A 14,507-nucleotide genomic window follows, 5' to 3' on the forward strand; every position below is an offset into this window, starting at 1 on the left:
TGGGATCGATCTATCGCGTCCAGATGAGACGCGATAAATCGATCCCAGAAGATCGATCTCTACCCGCCGAATTAGGCGGGTAGTGTGGACCAGCCCTAAGATTTCTCCTGTATGTCTACAATCTCCTTAAAGGACAACAGGGAATCCAGGGTAAAAATCAAGCTCAGGAAGACAATAGGAATTGCTGTAATGAATACACTCCTCAATCAATGTGGCTAAACTATGATCAAGGAGCTGACTGCACAGACTACATTACTGAACACTTGATGTGGACTCACCTCTGCACAAACCCCTCCAGCAGACTATGCAGGACATGACTGCGGTACCTCATGAGACGGACATCCTGCGGCGTACTGTCAATACACTGCCCGTTCAGGATGGGGCGCTCAAACATGTTGCTGAACTCCTGCCGCGTACCCAAGAAGTCAGGACGGACAAAGTCTACCATGCACCAGTACTCAATCAGGTTGTTCTGGAGCGGGTAGCCTGTCAGTACCACCCGCCGCCTGGAGCGGATGTTCTTCAGGGCCTGGGAGGTGCTGGCATGGCAGTTCTTTATCCTGTGTCCCTCATCACAGATAACTACATCTGGGCCAGGGCGGGATAAAGCCTTCTCGATCCCTAAGGGAAAGGAACATTGAGAGTTACTTGGTCAGCTGATGTTCCTGCTTCACGTAGCTCTCCAGAAGGAAAAATGAGTAATTATGAAAGTTGAAAAAAATACTAGTTGTTTGTAGTGTTATTGCAGCTGGCCTGGTCCCAGGATATGAGAGAGACAAGGTGGGTGAGGTAATACCTTTTACTAGCCCAGCTCCTGTTGGTGAGAGACAACCTTGCAAGCTTACACAGATCTCTTCTTCAGACCTGAAGGATATTAGACAGCAGGATTGAGACTGAGGAAGAGCTCTGTGTAAGCTGAAAAGCTTGTCTCTCTCACCAACAGAAGCTGGTCCAATAAAAGATATTAGTTCACCCACCTTGGCTCTCTAAAACTAATTTTTTGCAGGGAGCCAGGATGGCTCTGGGAATTGGGAAAGGGCTACAGGGCCATCAGCTCCAATCTGGCCTAGGTTGGTAGTCACCCGAGTCACTGTCACCTGATGTTTATTCAGTGGCCTAGGCGAAGCAAGTTGGGAGTCTCAGTCTAGTTCCTAGTGGTCCTTCTTGTACACATCTTTCACTAGCAAAACGTACTCATTGGCTCCTTTATTTGCATCCTCAGAGGAGAAATCAAAGATTGAATGGGTATGAACACCTTTCTAATTCCAAGAATGATCCTTCTAGAATAGGGTTGGTTCAGATCAGTGATGCTGATAGGCAGCTATCTATTCTGCACCTGCTCTGCATAAAAATTGGGGGACTTCAGTTTCTAGCTGAGTCGCTCCTGCATCTTTTGCTAGCACTGAATTCATTCAGAACCTACACACGAATAAGCTGTTAGCAAATATATTGACTGTGTTAAAGATAACCACCTCTGACGTTGGTACCTATGTACAATAAACTAACTATTTTCTGCTGCCAAGTGACCATTTGCTCATGGAGCCAGCCGGCTTTAGCAGAATCTCCCAGCTGCAATTCTGTAGAGAGGAGGTTATTTCCCAGCAAGACTCGCCTCTCACCTTTCAGAAGCTCCTGCTGCCGGTCCTCCTCATCTAAGTCGATAATGACAGGGCCAGTTTGTTTCTTTGTTTTCTTCTTCCTGCCAGTGGCAAAGGACTTCTTCAGTGAGAGGAGACGGTACATCTCATAGCCCATCAGCAGCACCCCACCATCCGTCACCCAGTCAGTCACCACCTTTGCACGGGCAGCCGTCGTCCTAGAAAAACAAACGCACAAAAAATGAGACCTCTTCCTTGGATACATCTGAACTCTCTGAAACGGATGCCCGCTAAAGGAAAGGACCTTTTCAAACGACTTAAAACATATGCTGGGATCAGACCAAACCAGCAGACAAGTGCAATGAAGCCCTTTTACATGAAGATCTTGTAGAAGCTTCCAGCACACTGAGGGTAACATGGTGGAGAAAGGTGAACCATTACAGGATGTTAGTGGCCTCATGAAGAAGTTTGCTGTATATGAACCTAAATCAGATTTCACAGAGCAATGGAATCCTCTTATGGGAAGTGTTAGGAAAGAGACCTCTCCAAAGCACAAGTTTGCATGAGGTGCTGATGTATGTGGCTGTCTTACTCTACTACTTATCACACACCTATCCAGCAATCTGAGAGTTAGGTGAATTATTTCCTTTCCCTCCCACCAATATTAAGGACAGGCTCAGATACGAGGCTGTCCACTCCACCTTTCCCATACACCAGAGCATGGTAATCCCCAATCCAATATGAGATGCACATAAGAGGCTCGAAATAATAACAATTGAATAGGAAGTATATTCCTCCCGTGAGGTGAGGACCTCAGCGGCCAAGTATGTGTAAATGCCAAGTGAACTATGAGTGCCCTGAGATTAATATAAATCTCACCAGATTGCATGAGACAAAATGACCAAGAGTCAAGCAGAGCTGCAGCAGCCAAAAATACACACTGTGTAAGATGAAAAGGACAATACTCTGCCTTACATGATCTCTCCCTTCTGTGTAGGAATGCTAACTCACTTAGAAGCCCTCAGGCACAGCAAAACTGAGTAATAGTTAAAATGTCTGCAAGAAGGAATCAGAGAGGAAAGTGAAAATTCCCGGAAAAGCCAAATAGAAGATTCAATAGCAATCATGCATATGGGCCAAGAGGGTGGAGGAAAGTACCCACCACAGACAAAACAATGCACTCCCTACTGGCCAATCCATACATAGCACAAGGTCTGGCATTTGAATTTTCTCATCGCAATGCATGAGGGGAAACGTAGAGCTGAGTTGACAACCATGATGGAGAAGAGTATAAATAAGGAATGAGAGAAATCTAACCCCTCATTAAAAGATGCACCTTTTCGATGTACTGAAATCCTCACGCAAGTGCATATACTGCAGACGTACAGAGGGAGAGAAACTAAAAGGACAGAGCATGGAATCAGAACAAATGAACAGACTGCAGCAGTGCTACAGAGACACTGATAATACAACTCCATGAGAAGCAGATTAATTGCTCAGGAGGGGCATTCATGGCACCTACTTGTGTTCATCATTCAGGATATGGACTTTGAAGAAGCGTGGCTGAATTTCTTTTGGGTTATAGTCAGCAGGGAGGGTTTCAGGTGCGGGGAGCCACATGTTGAATTCTGCCAGCCAGTTCTGGAGAGTGTTTACCTAGGGAGGAAAAAAATGCACCCAAAGGACTGAGAAAGTAGTTCTCAGACCACAAAATTCAGTCACCTAGCATTTAGAACTCAAAGTTAACTGGGGCCTGGGAATCACATCCAGCTGTCCTCAGCTAGAAAGAATGGGCCATGACACAAAATCTCAAGGATGGGAGGAATGAAAGCAGTGAAAATGGGAGTGAGGGTACCTGAGGGCTCTCTCTAAGGTATAAAGGACCAATCCATCCATCTCCCCACAACAATAAAAAAAGCAAGTCTAAATTGGTGGACTTGACACTGCTTCACACAGGTTACTTACAGGTACAATGGCAAGGACAGTCTTTGCCTCCGTGTGCCGGAAAAGTACATCCAAGAAAGAGATGACCTGGATGGTCTTGCCCAGCCCCATGCTATGGGCCAAGATACACCCAAACCCACTGCTGCTTTTAAATCTCTCCAGGGATTCCACCAGATTATCATACAGGAACCGGATCCCACCAATCTAGAGAAAATAATGGAAGAGTTGCCAAAGAAGCGATGGAAAACAACAAAATGGAGATGTAGCTACAGATTGACATATACACTGTATGAGTTTATATGGCATATAAATACACAAGGGGAAATTAAAGATTCATTGCAGTATTTTCAGTTACAAGGACTCAATAGAATTCCTTATAAAAAACTTTCTGAAAAGATGATCCTGGTCATTCTTATGCTTGTGCATTTGCTCATGGAGCCAGCATGACCTACAGTCTTTGGGTTGGTTTTTTTTGTTCTTAAATAATTTGATAAAATAATGCTCATCCAAGCATGAGGTAGAGGGGAAAAATCTCTATCAATACAATGTCATAATATTTGGTTTTGAAACTTTTCCGGGCATCACGCTACTCTAATAATTCTAAATACTTTGCATTTGACACTTGAAGGAATTTGATTTACAAACAATGAAGTTATAAACGTGAAAATATTTGTATTTCTACATATTTTGACAACGTAACTGCACAGGCTCTAGGACTAAGATGTCAAGAGCCTGCTTATCAGATAATAATAGTCAAAGAAATATGGGGCTCAGGATCTCCTTTAATTTCTCTCCATCGTTTAACTGTCTGCACTGGGCACTGCCACAAATCCTGGCCACAAGCTTCAGGGCAGCAGCTCTGCCAATAACATCACTATAGCAAACCATCAACCCACATGACACCAACAGCATGGATTTCAGCTCCTGGGATAAGGAGGAGGTTTTGCTGAAGTCCTTGTGTGTTCTGGGCCTCGACTTCCTGTACCTGGTGAGGCTTTACTGCCCGTGCAAGCTGCGGAGCCAGGAAAATGTCCTCTTCATTGGGTGGATGGTTGATGTTGACAATGACCTGCCCCAGAGAATCCGACTGATTTAAGGCGTCATTCACATGAGAGCCACTGCTCTCTTCAGTACCATCCCCATCTTCCCCCTCGTTGGCAGAGTCACTGCTGTCCACAATCTGGAGGGCCTCATCCTCTCCTGAACTCAATTCGATTACTTCTGTGAAAGAGCCAAAGGGGGGAAGGGGGTGTTAACTTTTCACTGGACTTGTAGACAGGAGTCAAATTCTGTTAATTTTCAGCAAAGGACTCAAAAATACCAATTTCAAATGCAAATTTGAATATTCAAATACAGTTTGTAGCCAATGCTTGGCCCAAGGTGCTTCGGCTCATTTTGGAAAGGTTAATTAAGGACAATTTGGGAGTGGGACTACCAGAATCAGCACTACATTCATAAAAAACCTTTAGATACATAAAATCTGAAGATAGACAGCTTTGTGGGAGATCTGGCTGGATGCAACTGGGTAAATGGGACCATCTGGAAGATACAGGGATGTGTGACAGGTTGGTTGTGAACCTTACCATCTTTAATGCTATGTAGTATGCCTTTCGTGTCATCTTCACTGCCACTGCTGGTGCTATCCAAGCAGATCACTTCCTCAGCTAGGACCTGAGGTGGAAGCTGAGTGGCCTCCGCTGTTCTTAAAACTATTTCTTCTACACAAAAATAGTAAACAATAGTTAGCAATACTAATAATAATCAGGAAAGATACAAAACTGTTCGGAGTTAAGTCAACATTCCCTTCTACACTTGCTCCAGTCAATCAGTCCTGGGATTTTCCATAATCAACTCTTGCTGTTTAACCTACTGCTATGTCTCAGCTTAGAGGGTCATTTCATCTCCTTTTCCCCACCTCAATGTGCTCAATGCTTCTGTCTAAACAAGATTCCCATTGTTGGGAAGTTCCCTATTATAAGCCATGTGTGGAGTATATTCCTCACTGAGGGCATGGCTACACTTGCAGATGTAGAGCGCAGTGAGTTAAACCCGCCTTCAGAGAGTGCAGTAGGGAAAGTGCTGCAGTCTGTCCACACTGACAACTGCTTGTGCACTGGCATGGCCACATTTGCGGCACTTGCAGAGGCACTGGGAACAATGCATTATGGGCAGCTATCCCAGCGTGCAAGTGACTGCAACGTGCTTTTCAAATGGGGGGGTGGGGTGGAGTGTGACAGGGAGTGTGCTGTGTGTATGTGGGGGGAGAGTGGGGTTTTGGGGGGCTGAGAGCATGTCAGCATGTTGTCTTGTAAGTTCAGACAGCAGCAGACCCCCTTTCCTGCCCTCCTGCCCCTCTCACTCACAGCATTCCACACTAATGGCTTGCATGCCGGCTGGCAGAAACGGAGCTTTGAAAGGGTATTTCCGCATTCCTACAGGAGTTCAAAACAATGACAAGAGTGGCCACTTGACTTAAGGGGATTATGGGACGTTTTCGGAGGCCGATCAGAGCACAATAACCCAACACCTCGTTCACACTGATGCCCGGGCGTTGTAGCCAAGGCGCAGCAAACGTTATTCCTCTCACTGAGGTGGAGTACCAGCAGCGCTGTAGCCGCGGAATCAGAGCGCTCTACGTGCCTTGCCAGTGTGGACGGGGAGTGAGCTAGGGCGCCCGGGGCTCCTTTATTGCGCTGTAACTCGCAAGTGTAGTCAAGCCCTGAGACTCCAAAGCCCATTTTGTTCCAAAAGCTGAGAAAAACAGGATCATCTTTTAACCATCCAGTACCATATAACAAGGAGAATAAAGTTCCCTTTTCCTTACTTTGCACTACATCCTGTAGAGAAAGCACAAGTGCTTAGGCTTGGGGGCTAAAAGGTGACCACAGCTGGCCCCATTTCCCGGCACTGCAATCTTGTGGTTACTCTTAAGTCTTTATGTTTGTGAAAAACATTTTTAAAATGTGAAGAGAGCATAACTAATACAATGTTGTATCCATGGGTCTGCAGACAGCCTGGAAAAATAGCTCTGAGAGGTGTGAACTGCCTCATTCATTTCAATGGGTGTTGACTCTGAAGCCTAGCTGTTCAAATTTAAATGTCTATATTGTCCAGTATTTCACTGCTGGTCAAAACATGAAAGAAAGAAGTGTGAGCATTTGCACCAACTACTCAGAGTGATGTTTTGTTTTGACATGTCAAAACACAGACTTTGGTTTGAGTGTGGGACTGGGGCAGGGGTGGGCAAACTTTCTGGCGTAAGGGCCACATCTGGGTATGGAAATTGTATGCCAGGCCATGAATGTTCACAAAATTGAGGGTTGGGGTGCAGGAGGGGGTGAGGGCTCCGGCTGGGAGTGCGGCCAGAAATGAGGAGTTCAGGTGAGGGAGGGGGCTCTGGGTTGGGGGTGGAGCAAAGAGGTTCAGAGTATGGGGAGGGACTCCAGGCTGAGGTAAGGGGTTGGGGTGTTGGAGGGGGTACGGGCTCTAGACTGGGGGTGCAGGTTCCAGGGTGGGGCCAGAAATGAGGGGTTCAGGATGGGTTTGGGAGGGGGCTGGGGCTAAGGGGTTCGGAGTGCGGGAGGGGGATCACGGCTGGGACAGGGGGTTGGGGTGTGGGAGGAGGTCAGAGGTGTAGGCTCTGGGCGGCGCTTACCTCTCGCAGCTCCCGGAAGAAGCGGCATGTCCCCCTTCCGGCTCCTACATGGAGATGCGGCCAGCTGGCTCTGCGAGCTGCCCCGTTTGCACGCGCCACCCCTGCAGCTCCCATTGGCCACTGTTTCCGGCCAATGGGCGCTACAGAGCCAGCAGCTGGGGCGGGGGCCGCGTGTGGAGCCCCCTGGCTGCCCCTATGTGCAGGAGCCGGAGGGGGGACATGCCAATGCTTCCCAGAAGCTGCGTGGAGCCACGGCATTCACTGAGTGGGGCAAGCCCCCCGACCTTGCTCCCTGTCTGTAGAGCAGGAGCGGGGCAAGCCCCCAACCCCACTCCCCAGCGGGAGCTTAAGGGCTGGAAAGGTCTGATGGGCCGGATGCCCATAGTTTGCCCACCCCTGGGCTAGGGAGAGTACCACTTTCTGCTCCTCTTCAGCTGCTACCCTTAAAACTTGCTTTAGTGAACGCCCCTCTCTATTTACCTGGAAGGAACTCTAGCGGTACAGTGGGGATGGCTGCCGGATAATCCTTTCGCTGCTGCTCCAGCCTTTTCCTTCTCTCCAACTCTTCCAGCTGGGCTGCTTTTGTCACAGCCTCAAGCTGATCCTCCCGCAGCAGCTTTCTGAGCACATGGGCAAACACAGAAAATGTTATTTCATTACACCCAGAAACAGTCTATCCTAAATAACTTGGATGGTTTCACAGCCGACCCACGAGAGGAATGACAAGCTCCAAAAAGAACATAAGCTACACAGACAAAGGACATCATAGCCAAAAGCCATAGCATGACAACTACAATTTTAGGGAAGGCTGCTCCCTTTTTTAACTGCCTGTAACTGCTACTGTTGTATGAGGAAAGGGCTCGTGTTTGACAGGAGCAAAATGTTGGATGGATGGAAAAGGTGAGTGGACAAGTGTGTGTCTATGCTGAGATGCCTAGTAGCAGTAAACTTGAAAGGATCTTTCTGTAAACAGCAGAGGATATATATGTTATTTATTTCTATGGTATTAGAGTCCACGTACAGCAGCAATGGCACAACATCAGGGAAATTTGTTAGGAGACAAAGCACCTGTCTAAAAGCCTTCAACAGCAAAAGAGGAAATAAGTACTTTCAAGTCACTTTCCTATTCTCCTGGTTCTTTCCAGGAACCATGACCCCACATGCATTCCAAATATGCTTAGGGGTTAATTTAAATACACCACTTTACAGGTAATCCCATGAGTTTTGGAAAGTTCCATTTTTTTCCCTTTCAGATTAATGTGAAAGGTGTGAGATTTGCAGCTCTGAAGACTGAATTCCTCTATCCAGAATATAGGTATAGTCTGAACAGTGGCAGTCCAAGACTTCCCCACCCTGCCCTGCCAATTCACTCTAGCCCTCAAATGTAGGAACCTCCTCCTCTATGAGTAAGGATATATCTTGGTATCCAGGGCCCACTAAACTATTGTTCCTTGGGTTGAACCTGCCAACAAGAGGGCTAATTAGTACTAATTGCTATGTGAACCAGATCAAGACCACTAATTCTTTTCACACAAGGGGCATCAAACCGCCATCAGCTGGTGTAAGGCTCCACATTCCATTATGACTCCTCTGAGACATCTAGTTCCCTGTAAATAAATGTTATCGCAAACTTCTTACAGCCCTACATCCTGTCACAGAATATAGGAGGGGATCTAAAAAAATCTCAAATTACTACAATGTAAAATGAAGGAGAAACTGATTTTCAACTTTTTAGTCACTGGCTGTGCCCTGAGCTTTCTTGCAAATGAACACCTAAAGTAGTGCAGGGAAAGGATTTATTTTAGGCTACTTACAATATCATCAGCTCTAGCAGAAGAGAGAGAGACCCTGAATTCAGGCATTGATTAGAATGTAATGGTGGAACTGATTTTCATGTATTTGGTTTTAAAACCTATCTGTGAATTATTTTGCTAATTTCATATATTTGCTGCTGTGGAGCTGAACATGTTAATTTTCTGAGATCTCAAACAGTTTACTTGCACCCCGCCACAGGTAAAATGCTTTGGTTTTAAGAGATTGTCTGGTTTGCTACAGAAGCTGTTGGAAAAAGCCTAGAAGCAATACAAATTCAACTGAATAGACTCCACTTTCCCCCATTAAGACTGTGGGACCCTCTGCCCTTCCCAATTCTATTGCTGCCCACCTTATGTTCCTCCTCATGTGAGAAGGTTTCTGAGCCCTCTTCTTTTTGGTGTCCTCAGAGGCCAGGCTCTTGTGCTGGTTCTGCAAGAGTCGCTCCGCCCGCTCGCTCTGAGATGAGGTAGTTGAAGTAGAGCGTTGCCATTCCCCATCCTCCCCATGCTGAACATGGTCACTGCTGAATACATCTTCCTGGAGCTGGTCTGAAAAGACAGAGCAAGAACAAATTGTAAACAACCATCCCATGCTGTCAGTCAGTTTTTACACACCTGCTAACCCCAGACGGAGCTCAAAGACCAACTGGAATCATTCATCCCTCTTCTGGTTCATTTGGTTGTATGTTTCTTTGAAGGCCAAAATTGTGAACTGACCTTTCTGCACTGAAGATGCTACTGAATACAGTGTTAAAGTTCCCAGGTCTGTGTCTGTCTCCTGTGAAAGAAAAGGCCGCACCACTAAAAACAGAGCCAGAGAGAAAAAAAAACTCTAGGGCCCTAACATGAAAACAAAGTGAACAGATTCTAACTCAGGCACAATGTTTTCTGGTTTGAGACTTCACTTCCTTCTAGCAGCCAGAATTAGTATTGATTAGGAGAGGGAGCGAAAAGTAGCCCATAACCATTTATACTGCATTTGGGCAACCTACAAGTCTAGATGCCGCTAAAAGTCAATGTGTGTTAGATGCGTGCTACTAAGGCTATAAGAACATAAGAATGGCCATATTAGGTTAGACCCATGGTCCATCTAACCCAGTATCCTGTCTTCTGACAGTGGCCAGTGCCAGACGCTTCAGAGGGAAAGAACAGAACAGGGCAATTATCGAGTAATTCATTCCGTTATCCAGCCCCAGCATCAGGCAGAGATTTTGGGACACCCGGAGCATGGAGGTTGCATCCCTGACCACCTTGACTTATAGCCATTGATGGACCTATCCTCCATTAACTTATCTAATCCTTTTTTGAACCCCGTTATACGTTTGGCCTTCCAAGAGGAACTCGTTGCCAGGGGATGCTGTGGAGGGAAGTTCCAACAAGCTTTGTAAAAGGAAAATGGTCCAGCATTCCATGAAAACTGCTGTCCAATTTTAACAGCAGAGGGATAACCTGCACCCCATCTCAGGATCAACTCTGCTCCTCCTATACAAAGAGTTAAATCAGAGAACTACAATGACTGGGCAAGGGTCTGCCTTTGAAATAGATAAGGGGGGGGGGGGGGAGATTGTGACAAGAAAGAGGAAAACAGGCAATATGTCAGTGATACCAGCATCTCTGGAAACTAGTGGAGTCCCCTCTGAAAGGAGAGCACTGGCCTGCTAAACCCAGGGTTGTGAGTTCAATCCTTGACGGCGCCATGTAGGCATCTGGGTCAAAAAATCTGTCTGGGGATTGGTCCTGCTTTGAGCAGGGGGTTGGACTAGATGACCTCCTGAGGTCCCTTCCAACCCTGATATTCTATGATTCTATGCAGAAGGAGAGATGGCTGCGGTAACGAAGAGTACCACTCATGCACACAGATGCCACTAGAGGCTGCCACATTAACACACCAATTACATTAGTCTTGCCACCAATTTCTTCCCCTCAAAGCTGGGGTCCCAAGAACAGTATTTTGCTAGCTGAGCAAAGTGAACAGAACTGCAAGCTCAGTCCAGCAGAGATTCCGTTAGACATCTCCCAGAACTATTTGCATTTGCCCCCAATCTAAATCAGAATTAATGCAGGACTTCTGAACACAGCAGATCCTGAGCCACAGAATGGGCCATTTTCTATGCACATCCATACCATTAAGCCTTGTCTACGTTAGAAGAATGGTTATCAGCAACAGATGCCAGCAACAGGTACAGTTTACCCTGTGCTGAACGAGGAACACTGTTTTGCTACAAATGTAGACATAGACAAACTGATTTCAGTGTTATGAACCTGGTGGGTTTTCTAGCATAGACAAGGCTTTAGAGTCTAATACTACAACATGCCTCCCTAAACAAAACAGGCTCACAGACCATGCATTATATTCATTTACAGGGAGAAATCGGCGCTCAGAAAAGAATCCAGTTTCCTGGGCTTCCCAGATAAGAGCTCTGCCGTTTGAGTAAAGATGCAGCTTGGTCACATTACCCACAGGTCTTTAACATTGCTTGGTCTTGATTCACAATTATATAACTAGATCAAAAGATTGGATAAAATAGGGCAAAGGGAAACAGCAACAGCAGCAACGTGACCACATTCTACAGGATGAGTCATTAAACCAGCAACTTTCCCAGAGCCAAACAAAGCCATTGGTTTCCCTGCTGCCATCCTACCCCTGAGCCTTTGAGACCTGGACACAATTAGAGAGGAAACAAAGTCATGTTCATTTTGGAGAGGGAACCATCTCTCTTTCTGCCCCCTGGCAATTACTGATGCAGCACTGGTTCTTCCCTTTGCACTGACCATTCTCCAGCAGAATACCAGTAGAGGGTACTGCAGGGCAAACACAATTCAGAATCTACACAGAGGAGGGTGGAGCTGTCTCCAATACATGTTTCCCCATCTGTCTTTCAGTCTCTCTGCATACTTACTTTTCTGCATGTATTTTCCTTCCTCTCTTCTATATTTGCGACAAACCATATTTAACACATTAGGTGACACACAGCTGTGCCCAGAATTTAAAAAAAAAACAACACTCTTACCTGAGCAAGAATATGAAATTCAACTCTGATAAAATGGTTTGTCCCTGTTCAAACAAAACATAACTTGTCAAGCTAGAACCTTGTTCAACCATAACCATATTTCATTTAATAGTTAAACACAGTTGTTTGCCCTGTGTATACAATTCCTAAGATGAGGACTGCAGTCTGACAACACACATCGTATATACCCATCTGGACAATAACATCTCGTCCACATTAGGGACGGATCAAAAAATCTCATTGGTTCAGCTGAAGTGGTATTAGAACCAGTGGGAGCCATTGTGTAGCAAGGTTCCCATGGCTGGGTGCATTTTTACCACTATGTTAAATAAAGCTCCTTTTCAGTAGGCTTAACACACACTTAAACCACCAGAAGATACTGGAATCTTGTCTAGGCTACAACTCCCAGTGGCTCTAACACCTGTGCAGCTGAGCTGACATTAGAACCAGTGGGGTTTATTTTGTTAAATTCCCTACTGTAGACACAGTTTAAATCTTGTGCTAAACACTGATCTCCCATCAGTCTTGCACTAGTAACACTTTTTCTCTTTGTGACAGAGGGAGTGAAGGAACGTTACAGCAGCACTGCTCCCACTACACATTCAATTGAACTGCTAACCTGACACAGCTTCAATAAGCAGCTTTTTTCACAATGTAACAATTTGTCAACCATGTTTGCACATCCCCAGCTGCCTAACCATGTTTACACCATCAGTGCCCTCTGGGAAAGTCTGGGCAGTTATTCCATACTGCCTCAGCCAAGGGAGTGCCACCAGCAATATGTGCAGCACTGCACACTGGATAATCCTACCCACCCAGGGTTCTGGAGGAAGGGCCACCAGCCAAACTGGCTGCACTGGCATAGTTTGGGGGTCTTAGCTAAACAACAGAGTTACAACCTGGATACACGACAATAGTCATGTGCCAGCTCGGGCAGCTGGCAAGGATGAATCTGGTTTAGCTTCTGTGGTTACTAACCATGTATCCAATGTGCTGCGTGTCAACACAAACCACATTTAGAACCAACTAGACTGTAAACACTTTTGGACAAGGACCATCTTTTTGTTGCGTGTTTGTACAGCATCTGGCACAACCAGGTCCCAGTCCGTGACTGGGGATCCTAAGTGCTATCACTTGTATTAACACAAATAAATAATAGTTATGTCACCAATTGTTTACTCATTCAGCTAAAGGCTAGCGTAGATGGAGGCACAACGGCCCTTCTACACTAACAATTAAGTCAAGAGACCTGGTTACAACATGGCTCTAGTTTGTAAGGCAGACAGGATCATGACAGTGTTCTGTACCTGGACCTTGGACACACCCCATCTGCACGAGAGATTAGAATGGTTTTCTAACAATCAGAGGACAGCTGCATTGTAATTAGGTCTCCTAACTCAGATGTGTAGACCTGCCCATATATGCTCTGTCTGCACTATAGAATTGCACTGTTGCAACTTTTACTGCTGCAAATGAACAGGTGGAAGCTGCAGTGGTGTACAGCATACACAGCAAGCATCTTCTGATAGGTGCACAAAGTGTACCACAACCATACACAGCCCCTGCAGCCACTGTTGAAAGCCCCGGGGATTGTTGCAAATATCCCACAATGCGCAGCACAACTACCAGGAGCAGGTTCATATTCTCTATGGTTAGGCAGTTGTGCAAAATTATAGGTTTTAAGCATTTTTTATTTTCATGTATTTAAATATTCACAGTTGTGGAAAACTAAGGGGGGGGGATCAGACAATTATTTAATGTGAGTAGATGTTGATATTCAAAAAGTTAAAGCTTTGTAACTGTTAAAACACAAACGGTCAACATCACATGTCAAAATATACGAAGTAAATATCCTTAAATCAAACTCTAATAAGTTCTCAAGCAGCATTTTTCTTACTTTCCCAATCAGTAAATTTCTATCATTATTGCTGGATATATTTTTCATGGGTTTGTGTGTGTACAGTGACACCAGCGTTTACCGATATTTACCAATAAAAATCTAATCTTTCCAAGCCTATCTGTGGTGTACAGTATACACTTCACACAGTTCTGTCCTGCACAGCAGCTATAAGTGCACAGAGGAGCATGGACTACACTTGATATTTGCAGACTCCATGGTGGAGAGTCAACTGCTTCCTCTCCAATCCATGGGCGGCGTGTATAATAGGCTGAGGAAGGCTGTGCCTCCCCAAACAGCCCCATGTGTCCCCGCTCACACTCCACCCCAAGGCCCCCTCCTGCTGCTAGTTGGCCCCAGCCCAGGCAGGCTGCTTCTCTTCCGGGAAGTGAAGCCTGTTGGGGTTGGGGCAAGGGAGGCTGGGACGGGGCCACCCAGCACTGGGGGAGCCCCCTGTGCTGGGGCTGTGTCTCCAGCTGGGGGGGAAGGAGGGTCTGCACGCCACCCGCCGGGTGCTCCAGGGCTTGGGGGGAGTGGGGGGGGGGGGGGGGAAGGCCACGTGCTGCTGCCCCACCCAGTGCTCCAGGG

The 14,507-nt window shown here is 46.2% G+C and overlaps 1 protein-coding gene across 2 annotated transcripts in view; it reads right to left on the bottom strand.

Moving 5' to 3' along the window:
* Window positions 1-14,507, bottom strand: part of RAD54L2 (RAD54 like 2) — a 54,486-nt gene that overhangs the window by 14,608 nt on the left and 25,371 nt on the right. Inside the window, exons 2-9 of one of the 2 annotated variants that reach the window (XM_065407885.1) lie at window positions 9,362-9,560; window positions 7,678-7,817; window positions 5,126-5,260; window positions 4,528-4,763; window positions 3,564-3,746; window positions 3,121-3,254; window positions 1,620-1,816; window positions 279-621 (exon numbers count right to left, since the gene is read on the bottom strand). In XM_065407885.1, the coding sequence (XP_065263957.1) occupies window positions 279-621; window positions 1,620-1,816; window positions 3,121-3,254; window positions 3,564-3,746; window positions 4,528-4,763; window positions 5,126-5,260; window positions 7,678-7,817; window positions 9,362-9,560 (1,567 nt within the window). The remainder of the gene's footprint in view (window positions 1-278; window positions 622-1,619; window positions 1,817-3,120; window positions 3,255-3,563; window positions 3,747-4,527; window positions 4,764-5,125; window positions 5,261-7,677; window positions 7,818-9,361; window positions 9,561-14,507) is intronic. The other variant, XM_065407886.1, reaches the window with a different exon arrangement.

This window comes from Emys orbicularis, chromosome 7, assembly GCF_028017835.1.
Source record: "Emys orbicularis isolate rEmyOrb1 chromosome 7, rEmyOrb1.hap1, whole genome shotgun sequence".
NCBI classification, from domain to species: Eukaryota; Metazoa; Chordata; order Testudines; family Emydidae; genus Emys; species Emys orbicularis.